Genomic DNA, 16,739 nt, shown 5'->3' with positions numbered 1-16,739 from the left:
TAGGGTTGACTCAGAAAGTAAATTAGCTCGTTATTGTGTTTCCGAATTTAGCTCAATTGTAAGCATGCTGAAAAAGCTTCATTGGGTATTTACATGAGCTGTTTTTATACATTTGAGTTTTTCCTTTAATGAATGCGTTTCTGTACGCAAGTTAATTGAAAGTAATTTGGTTTGGTCATTTTTTTGGTGTATTTTATGCAAATACGCAGCTTATCAGTAGCTCTGATGTATGAACACACATTGCCATTTAGAAAGTGGTCAAATTTAACAAATATCATATTTGGGATAACACTTTCTTTGTAAAGTACAGATTCTCATACTTTATTTGGTTGAGTCCCGTCCGGGAGTGAATGTCTTACTGAGAAAAGTGAAAGTCTGTATGTACACTGTACAGACCACAAGTGTATTTCTGCTACAACTGTGAGTGACTAGGAGAACATAAGAGAGGGTCTTTATGGATGTCGACTTCTTTATAATGAGGGGCGGTCGGGGAGCCTAGTGGTTAAAGCGTTCGCTCGTCACGCCGAAGACCTGGGTTCGATTCCCGACATGGGTACAATGTGTGAAGCCCATTTCTGGTGTCCCCCGCCGTAATATTGCTGGAATATTGCTAAAAGCGGCGTAAAACCATACTCACTCACTCACTCTTTATTATGAGGAACACAATTCAGCGTATATGCTCATACACCTGGAGTAAGCATCTACTCCGAAACATTGTGTTCCTCTTTAGTAGTTCCAAAGTAGTTGACACTCATAAATTCTCTCTCTTATGTGTATCACTTCTAAATGCCATTCAGAGGGTTATGAGGAGAATAATCAGAGACCAAACACAAACATTTCAAGCATTGATTTTGTGGTATATTTTATGATAATTAAATATCAGCTTACAAACAGCAAGAATCTAAAAGTTGGCTAAGTGAACCGTAAGCAGATAGATTAAATGCTATTTCCTTAATCATAAGAAATCCCTTCTGAGAGCAGTGTCCATTGGATGATTCTGACAATATCACAGGCTGAAGATATATATAACCATATGTAATGTTTAATGGTCTCCATCTTCAACTTTCGTTCACCATACATCTCAAATACCAATGGCTTTATACATGAAATTAAATGGCATATATTTTAGGATTATGAATATATCCTTTTTTTCAGTTTTATTCTCTCGTCATTCTAACTGTGCAATAGAATACTGCATCCACTTTTTAGTTTTCACTCATTTCATATCACAAACATATGTGAAATATGGTGCTTCAAATATGACTCCTTGAAAATTAGGATTATTCTGGTTGAAACTCACTTCAATTACCCGGGATTCTAACATCATGTGAAATCTGTAAGAGTGATCTGAACATGTATGCCTGCCATTTACACTCTTGCTGTCTCTCAATGGTCAGCAGTATCACTGGAAAATAGCACACATTGGCATCTATTCTCCCAAAATCATGTACACAGGATTCCTTCGTCATGTGAAACCGTGTATAAACATGTATGCCTGCCACGTATGCTCTTGCTGACTCTCATTGGTCAGCAAACTCGCTGGACACAGCTCACAATACTGTTCTAAATGGAGCACGTTTCCAGGAATCATTGTCACAGTTTATGTCAATAATTATAGTTTTAAGGGCCCCTCTGATTAAAAATTTATAGGATACCTCAAAGACCCTAAGACCCCTTTAATTTCGATACAGTTAATGTGTTGTAAATGATTATGTTCTGGGTTGCGATTGGTCAAGACATTTCCATAGGGTCACACTAGTGTCAAATGCCAGGACATTCTGCCTGGAAATGATGACAGTCGGTGATAACAGGACCACTCCCCATCCTTCTCATGACTGCAGGATGCTGGAAAGCGGTGACTGACCGGGATGAGTTGCATACTTGTTGCACTCAACTCCATGGGGATCATCCAAATTAATGATACCAGTGAGTGGAAACGAGGATTGGGCATTCTGTTGCCGATTGCTGCAAAACATTGATATCCACTATAAGAGTGTTTTCGTGGTAATTTAGGTGAATAGAATCCCATGGGCTACTTCAGTGCCGAAGTATTGTGACACATGAACTACAATCTCCACAAGTATTCCCTGCAGAACCGTTGTTATTGTACATGGTGTAGACAAACTTGTTTCCGATGTAGGAGTCACATGCTGGGGAGTAAGTGGCGCTGCACTTTACAATAATGACAACACTTCTCACGGCCAGTGTGAAACTGAATGAGACCTGCTTTGACATGGAATTAATCTACTCTGTATTGATCATGTGGCTGGATTTCATGTTAGGTACTTCACTGAAGTGATATTGAATGGTGTTAATTCCTCACAAATGTTTGACTCCTTATTTCTGTCAATTGGTTTACAGATTTTTGTTCCCAAACTTTAGGGTAGACATGCAAGGGTTGAGTTCTGAGCCTCACACAGAAGGAATTGCGTAAAAGTGATTCTTTTGTTATGGACATTATATGAGGTATATCCACAAAAACTTGAAATTACTAAGCAAATTGTTTTGCTGTGTCAAGTAAGTAAAGTAAGCTGGGGGACATAATTGAACGTTTTGAAAAATTAAACTGACCCAGCGTTTGACCTTCAGTCAGTGCTATCTTTCTACAGTTTCTACCTGTGATGGTATTCAGCCCCAGAATTTGTCCCAAGCAATCTATGCCAATGTAAAAGGGTACTATGTGGATCGGATGGTGAGACTCAGTTTGATTGCATGTCTTTGTGCATGTGGATCGTTCTTCAGTAGTGATGGGTATGTCCTGACTTTCATTTTGCAATTTAATGGTTCATGTATTGTGATTCATATTACAATATTTTATGAGTTCTTTCATCTGTAATTTGTTATGAATCTGAATAAAAATGGTCCCATACAAAACTTGCCCCGCAAATTTTAGACAATTCGTCAACCATTTTCTTGGAGTGAATTAGTGAGCGAGATGTATTTAAGGCCGCTTTTAACAGTTATATCACGGCGTGTCAGCTTGATGTAGGAGGAAAGCCCAAAGTGATGCAGGTCTCAGATGTTTACTACTTTGGTGAAACCCTCGAGCACAGGTATGGTGCTGACAAACCTAGAAACATAATCGGGGCGAACCGGGATTCCAACCCACAATCATAGGTTTCTGGCATGCCGAAGGGACGCAACTCTGACCAGCGAACTGCGGCGCCTTAGACGACTGGGCCACCTGTGCCCCCCTTTTTGTTGGATGTTGATATGGTCACAACGCATGTTTAATAGACACAATATATACAGAAAGTTGGTCGCGAAAGGTTTCGCCGTTTTGATCACAGGAATCAAGTTACTAACTTCTCAATTTCATAATTTCATAATTTCATTTCGACTTGTCACTTTTTTTAACTTTGCCAACAAGATGAAAATATGTTTGATTTCGAAAAAAGGAATTTACCAGTATTTTGCAAACACATTGTGATACATGGTAATGCTTCACTCATATATTGCTCATAATATCAATCATCACTGGATTGTCTGATCCAGACCTGAATATTTCAGGTCACTGTCATGTAGCTTGAATATTGCTGATGCGATTGTAAACACCAAACAAAAGCATGTACAGAAAATAAACTAAAGCATCTACAGAAATAAAAACAATAAACAAAAACATTTACAGAAAATAAACAACAAACAGAAGCATGTACAGAAAATAAACACGAAACAAAAGCATGTACAGAAAAAAGGCAATTAACATATAGGCATGTAAAGAAAATGAACAACTAAAGCATGTAAAGAAAATGAACAACAAAAGCATGTACAGAAAATAAACAGCAAACAAAAACATTTACCGAAAATAAACAACAAACAAAAAAGCGTGTACAGAAAATAAACAACAAACACAAGCATGTACAGATAAAACACAAACACAAGCATGTACAGAAAATAAACAACAAACACAAGCATGTACAGAAAATAAACAACAAACACAAGCATGTACAGATAATAAACAACAAACACAAGCATGTACAGAAAATAAACAACAAACACAAGCATGTACAGATAATACACAACAAACACAAGCATGTACAGATAATACACAACAAACACAAGCATGTACAGAAAATACACAAACACAAGCATGTACAGAAAATATACAACAAACACAATCGTGTACAGATAATACACAACAAACACAAGCATGTACAGAAAATACACAAACACAAGCATGTACAGAAAATAAACAACAAACACAAGCATGTACAGAAAATAAACAACAAACACAAGCATGTACAGAAAATACACAAACACAAGCATGTACAGATAATACACAACAAACACAAGCATGTACAGAAAATAAACAAAAAACACAAGCATGTACAGAAAATATACAACAAACACAAGCATGTACAGAAAATATACAACAAACACAAGCATGTACAGAAAATATACAACAAACACAAGCATGTACAGAAAATATACAACAAACACAAGCATGTACAAAAAATGAACAACAAACACAAGCATGTACAGATAATAAACAAACACAAGCATGTACAGATAATAAACAAACACAAGCATGTACAGATAATAAACAACAAACACAAGCATGTACAGATAATACACAAACACAAGCATGTACAGAAAATACACAAACACAAGCATGTACAGATAATAAACAAACACAAGCATGTACAGATAATAAACAAACACAAGCATGTACAGATAATAAACAACAAACACAAGCATGTACAGATAATACACAAACACAAGCATGTACAGATAATACACAAACACAAGCATGTACAGAAGGAGTTGACCCAGCTGTATCATGGGTATTGTTTCACTGAAAGACTTTGACGAAGACCAGCAAACATCTGCAATGAATAATGACTCAAAAAATGAATTCATTGGGAAAATAGTTATTTTCAAATGGCAATGAGATTTACAAGATGTCTTGTCTGGTACTGGATCTTCTGAGAGCTAATACCATTGACTGGCACTGTGCTGACAAGTTAAGTGATAAGCTACAATAATTTGAATAAGTCAGCTCATGTCACTGTTTGTCAGTGATACAATGTACTTTGATTTGTTCTAGTATTCTCTATAAGACCATAAACAAGAGAAAACTGCAACAACTTTGAAAGCCCTGTCAATTACTCTCACTAATATCTCATTGAAACCTACACAGGATGATGTCACACTTTAGAATGTTGTGTGAGCTTCTATTAGCAAAAATAGTTCTGTGACAATTGTGAGTTTCTTCGCACTTGAACATTTTCGATTGATCACTCATGTTATTTTCATGAGTTGGGAAACATTTGAAACATTTATCACTGGGTTCCTGTCTTTAAATATTCATAGGTCCCTTCGTTTCAAGTCTCATCATTCACATCGCAGCACCATCCTGCTCATTATCTGTCCAAGAGACAATGATATGTGATATAACCATGGGAACAGTGCATGTGCACCAATATGACCAAATGCACCATTTCAGGAATTACAATAAGTAATCCAGTTTTGTGTAGTATTCACACATTAACATAAGAAAACCATTATGTAAATCATTTTGGTGGGCACGGGTGGCCAAGTGGTTGATGGTACAGTTTGCATCACTTAGGTTGCCTCAGTGTTCCAGGAACCTATGACCATGGGTTCGAATCCCATGTTTGCCCTGATTTTTTCTTAGTTGGTCTGCGCCATAGCCTAATGGTTGTAGGCTTCACAATCATGACATTAGTGGTTAACATCTAAGACCTGCTTCACTTCAGGCTTTCCCCCCACAGTATGCTTACAAGCTGTGATATGACAGGAATACTGTTCAGAGTGGTGTTAAAACCAACTCACTCACCCTAAGACCTGCTTCACTTCAGGCTTTCCTCCCAAAGTATGCTGACCCGCTGTGATATGACAGGAATACTGTTCAGAGTGGTGTTAAAACCAACCAACTCACTCTAAGACCTGCATCACTTCAGGCTTTCCTCCCAAAGTATGCTGACCCGCTGTGATATGACAGGAATACTGTTCAGAGTGGTGTTAAAACCAACTCACTCACTCTAAGACCTTTATCTCTTTTGGCTGTCCTCCAAACTGCTTTAACTAACTCACTTTGGAATACTTACATTAGCTTATTGTTCTGAAAATCAGATAAAGCAGGTATTAAGCTGAACTTGTTGATCAAAGTCTCAGGACTGGAACTATACTTGCTCTTCTTCAATGAAATAATGATTAATTGATGTCTGAAATAACAGAGTAAAAGGCCACACGATGGTGGATACTACACACTAAAACAGTTTAGCTCAGAACAGAATGGATGTTTAGTTTTCTGAGATGAATGAGCCTCCCAGTGGCTTAAGTGTTTGCTTGTGATGAACCAGACCCATTGCATTGGTATGGCTGCATGCACCGTGGTGCAAATGGTCCCAAACCCTTCTCACTGATCAACTCATGTATTTTCAGATTCACCTTTCCGCATCAGCTTACATGAGTTTGTAAAGAAGAACACTAGTTTGGAAGCTGGACAGTCTTGTGTACTTCTGGATCAGATACCCCACAACAACAAAGCTACTGTCACAGACCACTGCAAGGTACATTTTATTGCAGCTTCTGGAAAAGAATTTTAAATTGTATTTACATTTTTGAAACTCCCGAACATTTTGGGGCACTGTTTAAACTTTGGGGAAGTGTTAGGTGAGTTTTCCTAGTTAGGAGTTTGAAGTAGTACTGGTTGACCCCAATTAGACTGTGTGTGACTTGCTTTGTGCATTGTGAATGGCTGTGGTGTGTGTGTGACAGGAAACTGACACAGACCACCGTCTGTCTCAACACACATCGCAATTCCAGCCATTCAAATCATTATCTTCCATTTCTATGCGATAACTGATCCCAAAATTGGACAAATTAGTTTTCTACTGAACGTCACTGCATGACAAGCTTCGGTTCTCAAGCTACCTTATATGGCTGCCATGTCTGATGGAATTGATTTTTTAACAGCTTCCCCAGCGATCTGATTTCCTGTTAGTACCGTATTTACAAAATGGGTGATTAAAATCCACGGCAATTAGCTGGCTCAATTTCTTGTCCACGTCGTATAACCTCATCATACCCCAATTCTTTGTAATTAGGAAACTTCTGCCGACGACCTATTGTTTCACAAGCAATTTCCGTTCCAGATATTAATAAACCTTTCTTTGGAATCTGCATTTCCACCTGAAGGACAAATCGCAGGAAGAACAGTTGTACATTGCTGACACACTGTTAGATGTATTGAACGAAAAATTGCAATCATGTCATATATATCTAGGTTTCTAAGGGGTTTGTCTCGATGTTTTATCGACAAATGCCAATTTTAACTCCTTTGGATGAAGCCTTACTTATTGATGGGTGGTTAAGGGTTTGCTCATCACACCAAATCCTGGGTTTGATTCCCCCCATGGGTACAATGTGCGAAGCTCATTTCTCTGCCATAATATTGCTGGAATATTGCTAAAAGCTGCATAACATAACATAACTCACTCACTCACTCACGCACGCACGCACGCACGCACGCACGCACGCACGCACGCACTCACTCACTCACTCACTCGGTCACTCACTCACTCACTCACTCACTCACTCACCCACTCACTCAGACATTGTATTTTAGCTGTTTGGATAATTTCATTCAATACACCGTTATCATTTCTGGTGTTAATATTGTCTCTATGGCCGCAACAAAGATAACTGCTCATCATGTATGACATGTTCCATTTACTTGATGAATGCAAATATAAATGTAAGCAGGTGAGGTGATCCAAATAGTCTGCATACAATGTATCTTAAATGTCCCCAAAGAGATGCCATCAGATCGTTGTGGTAACATCAACATGATTAAGCACTCTGTAAGTGTTGTTTCACACAGAATTAAGTTGAGTTATTTCTCTTCACAGTTTTTAATGAGTGTTTGGTTGTGGTTTGTACAGTATTTCTACATAGCAATCAATACAGTGTTCTCTTTTCTGCCAGGCAAATGACTACCCAGTTGGCCATTGTGACAGAAGCAAGTACTCCATCACCGTCAAGATTCCTGACATTCAGTGCGAGACATGCTTCCTGCGACTCGCATTCACAGTTATAGATAAAGAGCGTAAGTCCTAAGAGCCTCTGTCTCACATTTCCTTTGTTCCCTTTTTTTCAGTCAAGAATCGTTGGTGTTAGATTTCTTTGTTTGTTTCTTTGTTGATTAACGCCGCACTCAGCAATATTCCAGCTAATTAACAGTGATCTGTAAATAATCGAGTCTGGACCAGCATCGATCCACGCATTTGGGATACGATGACGTGCATCAAGCAAGTCTGTGAGCCTGACCACCCGATCCTGTTAGTCGCCTCTTACGACAAGCATAGTTGCCTTTCACGGCAAGCATGGGTTGCTGAAGACCTATTCCACCCTGGATCTTCACGTGGTGTTAGAAACCAGGGCCCGCTTGCTCAAAGCAATCTTAACACTAAGATGATCGTAACTCCCATACTTTAACATAGGCTAACGATAGTCTTAGCGCTAAGATTGCTTTGTGCAAGTTGGCCCAGATGTACGTCCAACAGTTGATCAGGTGACGTGAGTAATATGTGGATAGTACTAGGATAGTACTTGAATAGTACCTAGGTTTAACCTGGAAATACCTGCACAATATCTGGCAAGTACTTGTATAATATCTGGATAGTATTATGATGGTATGTGTAGCGTCAGGTAAGTATAAAAACATTGCATTTAATCAGAAATGCTCATCAAAAGTTTGTGGATGGCACCAGGATAGTACATAGATAATACTTGTATAGTTCTTGAAAAGTAGTAGATTATACTTGTATAGTATTTGGATAGTTCTTAGATAGTACTTGTATAGTACATAGACAGTGCTGGACAGAAGTAGATTGTACTTTGATAGTATTTGGATAGTACTTAGATAGTGCTTGTACAGCACTTAGATGGTGCTTTACAGTACATAGATAGCACTTGGATTGATTTTGAAAAGTACGCTAGAACTCATACATAGATAGTACTTCAATAGTTCTTGAATAGTGCTTGAGTATTACCTTTATTGTACTTTGATGTTATTTTTTTTTTATTGTTTACTTAATTGGAAAATTATTTTTAAAAGAATTTATCTGTCATTACCAATTTCCCAGTAACAGATGCTTTCCTCTCTGTAGTATCTCTGTTTTCGATGCTTTGTAGGAATAACACCTGCTTCCCTATCTCTGGTATCATTAGAAAGCTCATGGCATCACAAATATGACAGTAACCCTCATTTCCCCAAGGTCTTTTCATAGCTGTAACATGTGATTATATTGGATAGCGATAGAATTAGGTTTCTAATGACACCTTTTTTGCTGAAATCTGCATGGTGATTGGTCAGATTCAAGCAGTTGACCTTAGACAGCCAATCAAATTAGAGCCATGGATACTGTCCTCATGTATAATAAATTTATGATATAGACAAAAGGTTTTGGTTAAATCATGTTTTTTTCTGAATGTTTTAAGCAGGAAATCACAACCTGTATTTAAGATGTGGAACTTCGTGGACAACAACTGTTAGATATATTTTTGTTAATTTTATTTATTGCCCTTTATGATTTATTTAATGATTTGCTTGAAACATCTTTATTTTGCTCTTTGACATGTTTGATTGTGACCTGTTGTCAAAGCATGTGTCCCAGAAATTCTTTTGCAACAGCATTACAGGAAATAGTTAATAAATTTTAAATCTATTGATGAAAATAATAAATTGAAATGAAATACATATTTTCAGACATTGTGAAAAGTGATAGATTTAATAAATTAATGATATGACAGGTAGGTTCATAAATTATATTTTATTTTTATGTGACTACTGCCTCGCATGTACCACTGTACATATTTGTACCAAAATAAGGTTGAAGTGTCATCAGATTGTCACTTCATAAGCCAGGTGAGCTACAGAGCCATGTGACTGTGTGTTTTGATATTTGACTTTTGATCTTATTGGGACACCACTACTTACATTGTGTTTCATGTGTTGCACTTAATATATACTGAACCACAAAAGTTCCTGTGACATTCAGTTAGATTTAATGCAAAGTTAAGTTGTTCACCAAATCTGAAACAATTTTGGTTTGCAACAGATAAAAGACTTCTGTAAGTGTTCAAATGTTTTAATTTGCCATAGAGACAAAAAAAACATGAACATGCCAAAATGTCAATTTACAAATCAATAGCATGTGTGTCCACCTCTGGTTGCGATGCAAGCAACACATCTTCGTCTCATGGAATGGACCAGGCGTCGCACAAATTCCTGTGGGATATCTGTCCATATCTGCTGGAGCATGTTTCGAAGTTCCTGGAGTGTCTGTGGAACACGTGGTTGATGTCGAATGTGCTAATCCATCTCATCCCACGTGCTCGATTGGTGAGAGATCAGGGGAGCGAGCAGGCCAGGGGATGACATTCACGTTGTTTTGTTGAATGGAATCCTGAAGTCAAGCAATATGAGGCCGGGCGTTGTCATGTTGAAAGGTAATGCCTGGGGCATGTTGACACAAAAACAGTAGAACAACAGGGTCGATGATCTCGTCGCGGTAGCGCTGTCCATTGAGATTTCCCTCTACCACTATCAAACGGGTCCTCTGTCTTGCTGTAATCCCACTCCATACCATAACGCTTCCGCCCCCGAACCGATCTTCTTCCATGACACAACGATTGCATAACGTTCACCTCGATGTCGGTACAGTCGAATCCGTCCGTCACTGTGGCTGAGGTGAAAACGAGACTCGTCAGTGAATAGAACTTGTCCCCACTGCATGGCCATCCAGCGCAGACGCTGTCTGCACCACTGTAGACGTGCTTGACGGTGGTTTCCTGTCAAATCCCTATGGATCTGGCGACAATCCCTGCACATCTGAGCCGGCAACGACGTACGGTTTGTGAAGATAATCGTCGAAGGCCAGGGATGCTTCTTGCAGTCGCTGTTGCTGGCTGTTTTCGATTTCGTAGGTGTGTTGTTCGAATCCGGTTGTCTTGTGGATTATTGGTTATGCGTGGCCTGGCACTCCGAGGATGGTCTCTGACTGCATTCATCTGTTGCCAACGTTGCCATAAACACCAAATAGTGTTTCTGTGGACATTGAATTGTCTTGGGTAGTGAAATGCATGGGGCTTGCATAAAAGTCAACTTTTGCATGGAATGCAAGCTTTTCTGTAGCAGTTGCGTTTTTGTGACTTGATTCCATACATGTACTACAATATTGAAAACCAAACTTTACTTGTTTGAAAAATACACTAAAATATTGGTGTCACAGGAACTTTTGTTGTTGAGTATAGTATACCATGCAAAATAGTAGGGGATATTCTGTTTTGAGGTGAAACTACAGGAAAAGACACCGATATCTGGCAGTGAAAGGAAGTGATTTGTGTGGCAAGAACATATCCGTAGAAATCAAGCTCACAACATAGTGACAGTCATGAAGTATTTGACCTTGGACAGCACATGCATTGGTAGACTAACATTTAGTCTCTGAAATCTTATGTTACACAATATCCTTCTTGACTCAGAGTGTGGCATCGAGCTAGCTTGAGCTGGCTTGACTTGCTTTTGTATGCATTTCTAGATTATATTTTTTCCTTAAAATAAATATATTCCATGGTCATGGTGCAGGACTAATGCATGGGCTGTATGTCAGATTTACCATTGTCACTCAGACTCAGTTGTGAACTGACAAGTATTGTTTTCTTGGAACCAAACGCACAAAGATTAAGGAAGCAACAGCATTGATCATGTGACTTTTGCAGCGGGCTATGTGTCATAGCCATGTTGCAGGTGGGCCAAGTAAGAATCTTTTTCCCCAGAGGCTGCACGTTTTTTCCATCTGTTAGCAGATTGTGGGCCCAATACCAAGAAACACATTAGGTCAATGATCGATGCCGTTCTGGACGCCCAAGGGTAACAACTCAAGCTGAGGATAGATTAATCGGAACGATGGCTCTAAAAAATCAGTTGCAAACTGCCACTCAGATAATAGGACCGGTTTCAACAGGCAACTCGCACAAGAGTACATGCCCAGATGCATTTGCGTGCATGACGCCCACGTGCCGTTGTACAACTTACTGCATGTCATTGGAATCAGAGGTGTCTTTTGTGGAGGGGACGTGGATAATCACTGTTGGGCTACTGTCATGTTTTCTGACAAATCATGGTTCACTCTTGTCTTCCGTGACCAAAGGAATGGAGTTTAGAGACATCCTAACAAGCGTTTTATCGGCATAACGGATGGGGCCATAATGGTATGGTGTGGTATTACAGTCACTGGCAGAACTGCGCTCCATACTGCCCATGGCAGAGTCACAGGTCGATACTACTATCAGGACAACATCATTGCACCACTCCTGGTGCTATTTGCACGTGTTGGGCATTGTTTCATCTTTCAAGATGATAATACACATGCTTATCGTGCCAGGATTGTGACCCAGTTCCTTCAACAGCAAATCATCCATGTTATGTCATGGCCAGCACTCAGCCATGACCCTTCCCATATTGAACATGTCTGGGACGTCATTGGCAGACGTGTACGTCAACGTCAAAATCCACCAACCACTATCAATGAACTCAGCGTTGCTCTCACTGATGAGTGGAACAACATGAGTCAAGCTGACATTGACTGATTCATCAGAAGCATGCCTCAAAGAATTTGTGTATGTCTGGCCAACAGAGGTGGTTTTACCCGATTTAGTGTTGTTGGTTGCAAAATGCATATTTCAAATTTGAACCCCGACCTCTTGAATGGCCTAGTGTGCCACCATCTCATCACAACTAGCATTAGAACCCATTCGATCTGATCACTCACTCCTCAGCAGATATGATCGTATTGTTTTCATTTGCTAATGTGATAAAGAACAGAAAATATTTTTTTAAGATTCCCACTTTCCCCTACTTTTTTGGCATAGTATATTAAAAACTACCGAAATAGATGGAGTTTTCAGAAGCCTGCAATGAAAGAGGATATGTACATAGCTGCGGAATAATCATCCATTTTACATACGGGCACTGTATATTTAGATTGAATTATCAATTAAAGGCTACCCAACACTGGAGATCAAATTATACAATAATACCCCTGTCACTTGGTTGCCTGCCTGCTGGTTGCTGTGGTATAGATAATACATTTCAAACCACAGAATATCCACAAAAAACAAAATTCATTTTCAGATACAACAGAACTATTTAATGTGTTTGACATTTTGTAACACTGGTAACTCTGTGACATTTGTTGAGATACAGATAAGATATAACATAATGCTGGAATAAGAGTGTTTGGAAAGGCCACAAATGTCAGTGCATATGTCTGGGAACTCAAAGTTAATGGTGACACTCTACTACAAATCTCTAATATCAGGGATATGGGATATCGTGAATGCATCAATTATTTCCAGAACAGTAATTTTAAGTTGTATTGAAATGCCAAGCTCTTTTTAAGAAGAAATAACCACACAAATAGTTGAAGCATTGTGTACATCATGTTTTTTCTATTGTCAATAGAGGTGGGGGAATTTGTTTTTAAACTAAATAATACTGGAAGCATTTATGATACACTGTTGGGTTCTCTTTGGTGTGCAATAAACTCTGGATCAAATAACTAAACAATATCACCTTACAACTTCAGTATTTTATCATACCATCTTACAAATAAACGTGTGTCTCAGAGCTATGGCAGGTGCTCTCACTTCAATTCACTGTGCAGAGTTGTCTCCTTTTGCTGTGTCAGGATCCACTAGATTCGAATCTGAAATGGTACTGATCATGACCCTTGGTTGTTTTGATCATCGTGGGCTTTACAAAAATGTCCAATACCTTTGCTTTGTAGACCTTCATCACCTCCGGCTTAATCCGCCATTATTTCATCGTGTCATACAACCCAGCCTAATCAATCACTTTCAATGTGCAGAATCCTTGGGCACGCCTGGAACCTATGAATGTTGGTTCAAATGCAGCCCTGACTATGTGAGCACCATAACCACTCACTCACTCGGGTAGCCTAGTGGTCTCGTCACGTTGAAGACCCAGTTTCATTTCCCGACATGGGTACAATATGTCAAGCCCATTTCTGATGATATTGCTGGAATATTGCCAAAAGCATCATAAAAACCATACTCACTCACTCACACTCTACAAGACCAAAAACCAGAGAAAACTGAAACTTTGAGATGGTGAAGAGTCACTAAGGGTTAATTCTCCATCCCTGTATTAGAACAATTACGGATTGGGTTGTCAAACTCACTGACTTGGTTGATGCATGTCATCGCATCCCAATTGCATGGACAGATGCTCATGATGTCAATCACTGGATTGTCTGGTCCATACTTGATTATTTACAGACCGCAGACTTATAGCTGGAATTTGCTGAGTGCAGTGTTAAACAAACAAACATGTAGGTCCTGCCTTGTAAGCTAAAAACAGTCGCCACCAAGTATTGGTAGAACGTGTATACCCCTGTACCCATGTTTGGTGTAAATGGTCCGACTACTGGAGATGTATTGGGTATGACCTGGGTCATTGTGTGCTGTTTTACCCTGATAACGGAACTGTTACTGATGCAGTCGGGGTGGACGGGTAGCCTAGTGGTTAAAGCGTTCGCTCGTCACGCCGAAGACCTGGGTTCGATTCCCGACATAGGTACAATGTGTGAAGAAATTTCTGGTGTCCCCGGCCGTGATATTGCTGGAATATTGCTAAAAGGCAGCGTAAAACCATACTCACTCACTCACTGATGCAGTCACTGGGTGCAACAATTTTCTGGTACCTGCAATATTGATGACCATGGCATAAGACAAACAGCAACAAAACATGTCTGAGCTCATTATTTATAAGATGGTCTGCAGGATATAAGTTACTGCTTTTCTCCTTATGATGTGTGATGTGGGCACTCTGTTCTGTGCTTGACATTTTCCTGGATTAGCACAGTTTTGTTAGAGACCATGTGTTTGCTGCTGTAAGGCTTAGGAATCCATTTCACGTTTGATTGAATGATATCAGTATTGAAACAGACTAATATGATTATATATGCTAAAGTTATCGTATCAAGAACACCATCAACTTATTAGTTTGATGGTTATGACAAACTGCCTCTGCATTTTGTGAATTGGACAAATTGTCTTTTAGCAGATAAACTTAATGTGTGTTCAATTTTGAAATTTGGAAAAGACGATAATAACACAAGCATGACAATTGTGTTGTCTGTCGTCACAAAGACTGCAAGTAGGTTCTTATTAACAAAGTATAACTTTCAAACAGAATATCCAAAATATGTTAACTTTCGATTTATCAAGGTTTCAGATGTGTTTATGCCATTTAAAAAAGTTTTTTGGTGTTTGTGGTTGTTTTCTATCTCCCCCCCTCCCCCCAGTTAGAAAAATATCTGTCCGTCCATCTGTCAACCGTCTATTTTGCTTCCGGAGCAGAACTCATAAACTGCTAAAAGATTTTTTTAAACTTGCTCTCAGATCAGTCCAGTGGTGAAGTGGCTTTTTTTTCTTTACTTTTTAAAAATTATTATTATTTTTTTTATGTTTTCCTGATGACATTGAGTTGGAGTTGATTTAAAATAGGGTTAATGTGCTCGTTCCCGGAGCGGAACAACAAAACTGTTGAATATTTCATGATGAAACTTACTATACCGATCAGTCTAGTGGTGAACTGGTGCCTTTTGTTGATTTGGTAGATTGAAAAATACATACCGTATTCGACGTAATATGCTCATAATTAAGTGTGCATATAACGCATGAGTGCGTATTATACGTGAATAAATAAGTCTTGTGTACATTAATCAATCGTAAGGGGTGCTAATTGGGATTGTTCACTAGCCAATTTATTTGCAAATATCGCCGTGGGCGCTTATTAGAGCGGGGCGCTTATTACATCGAATACGGTAACAGCATTATGTTTTTATTTATTTATTTTTATTTTATGAATGTATCCAATGGCAATGAACCAAAGTTGGGGAATAAGTAGCCAAACTCCTTTTCCAAATTGCACCAGACCAGAAGGATATGTCATTTCCTGTTGACTCTTGTGATATAAAAAGAAAATCTTATCGTGAAAATTCTTGAAGAATCTGCTTAGAGACAGCAAGGTCTAGGAATCTGAAACTTTGATATGATGAATTAAATTGTGAACTGATTCTACTGGTGAAATGATTTGTAAAAGTCCAAAGGTTTTGCAAATCTGATTCGGTCTTCTCTGAAACCACAAAGCCCCGAGAGCTGAAGCTGTTTAGATCCCTAAAGTAACTTGGATTTGGTGATGGCATAGAACTGAAGTTATTATTTTAAAATTGCAATTGTCTTCTTCCATTGTGGAAAAAACATACACCATCTTTTCATCCTTGCTCATAAACCTCAAAGTCTCAGAGAACTGTTTTTTTGTAGCTATCAATGTAATGAGTTTCAGATTTACTTGTGGCATTTAGTGTTTAGAGTTAGAATTAAGCCTGTTTTCTAAAAATAAAATAAATATTTTAAGATCGTGACAGTGATCGAGCTGAAACCTTTTGAAGTTGATAATGATGATAAGTTTCTTCAGATGTAAACAACATCTTGAGCCATTGTTGACGAAGTCGCAAAAATGAAATATCTGAAATTGCTTCAGCAAATGTGGCAATGGTTTACATGGGCATCTGTTAGCTTCCCAGTGTACTTTTGAGTTCAAGGAATAGTGCTAGCGTTTTTAGCGTATCACATTTCCCTTACTTTGAGTGTTTATGTATTTTCAGTCATTGTTTAGTAAA

The 16,739-nt window shown here is 38.7% G+C and overlaps 1 protein-coding gene across 1 annotated transcript in view; it reads left to right on the top strand.

The window, feature by feature from the left end:
* LOC139443123 (uncharacterized) overlaps positions 1 to 16,739 on the top strand; it is a 111,504-nt gene that overhangs the window by 22,866 nt on the left and 71,899 nt on the right. Inside the window, exons 3-4 of the mRNA XM_071224071.1 lie at positions 6,409 to 6,536; positions 7,954 to 8,074. Coding sequence (XP_071080172.1) covers positions 6,409 to 6,536; positions 7,954 to 8,074 — 249 coding nt within the window. The remainder of the gene's footprint in view (positions 1 to 6,408; positions 6,537 to 7,953; positions 8,075 to 16,739) is intronic.

This window comes from Haliotis cracherodii, unplaced genomic scaffold (assembly GCF_022045235.1).
Source record: "Haliotis cracherodii isolate W230 unplaced genomic scaffold, xgHalCrac1.p SCAF_5, whole genome shotgun sequence".
Lineage (NCBI taxonomy): Eukaryota > Metazoa > Mollusca > Gastropoda > Lepetellida > Haliotidae > Haliotis > Haliotis cracherodii.
This window is presented reverse-complemented; position numbering and strand designations above follow the sequence as displayed.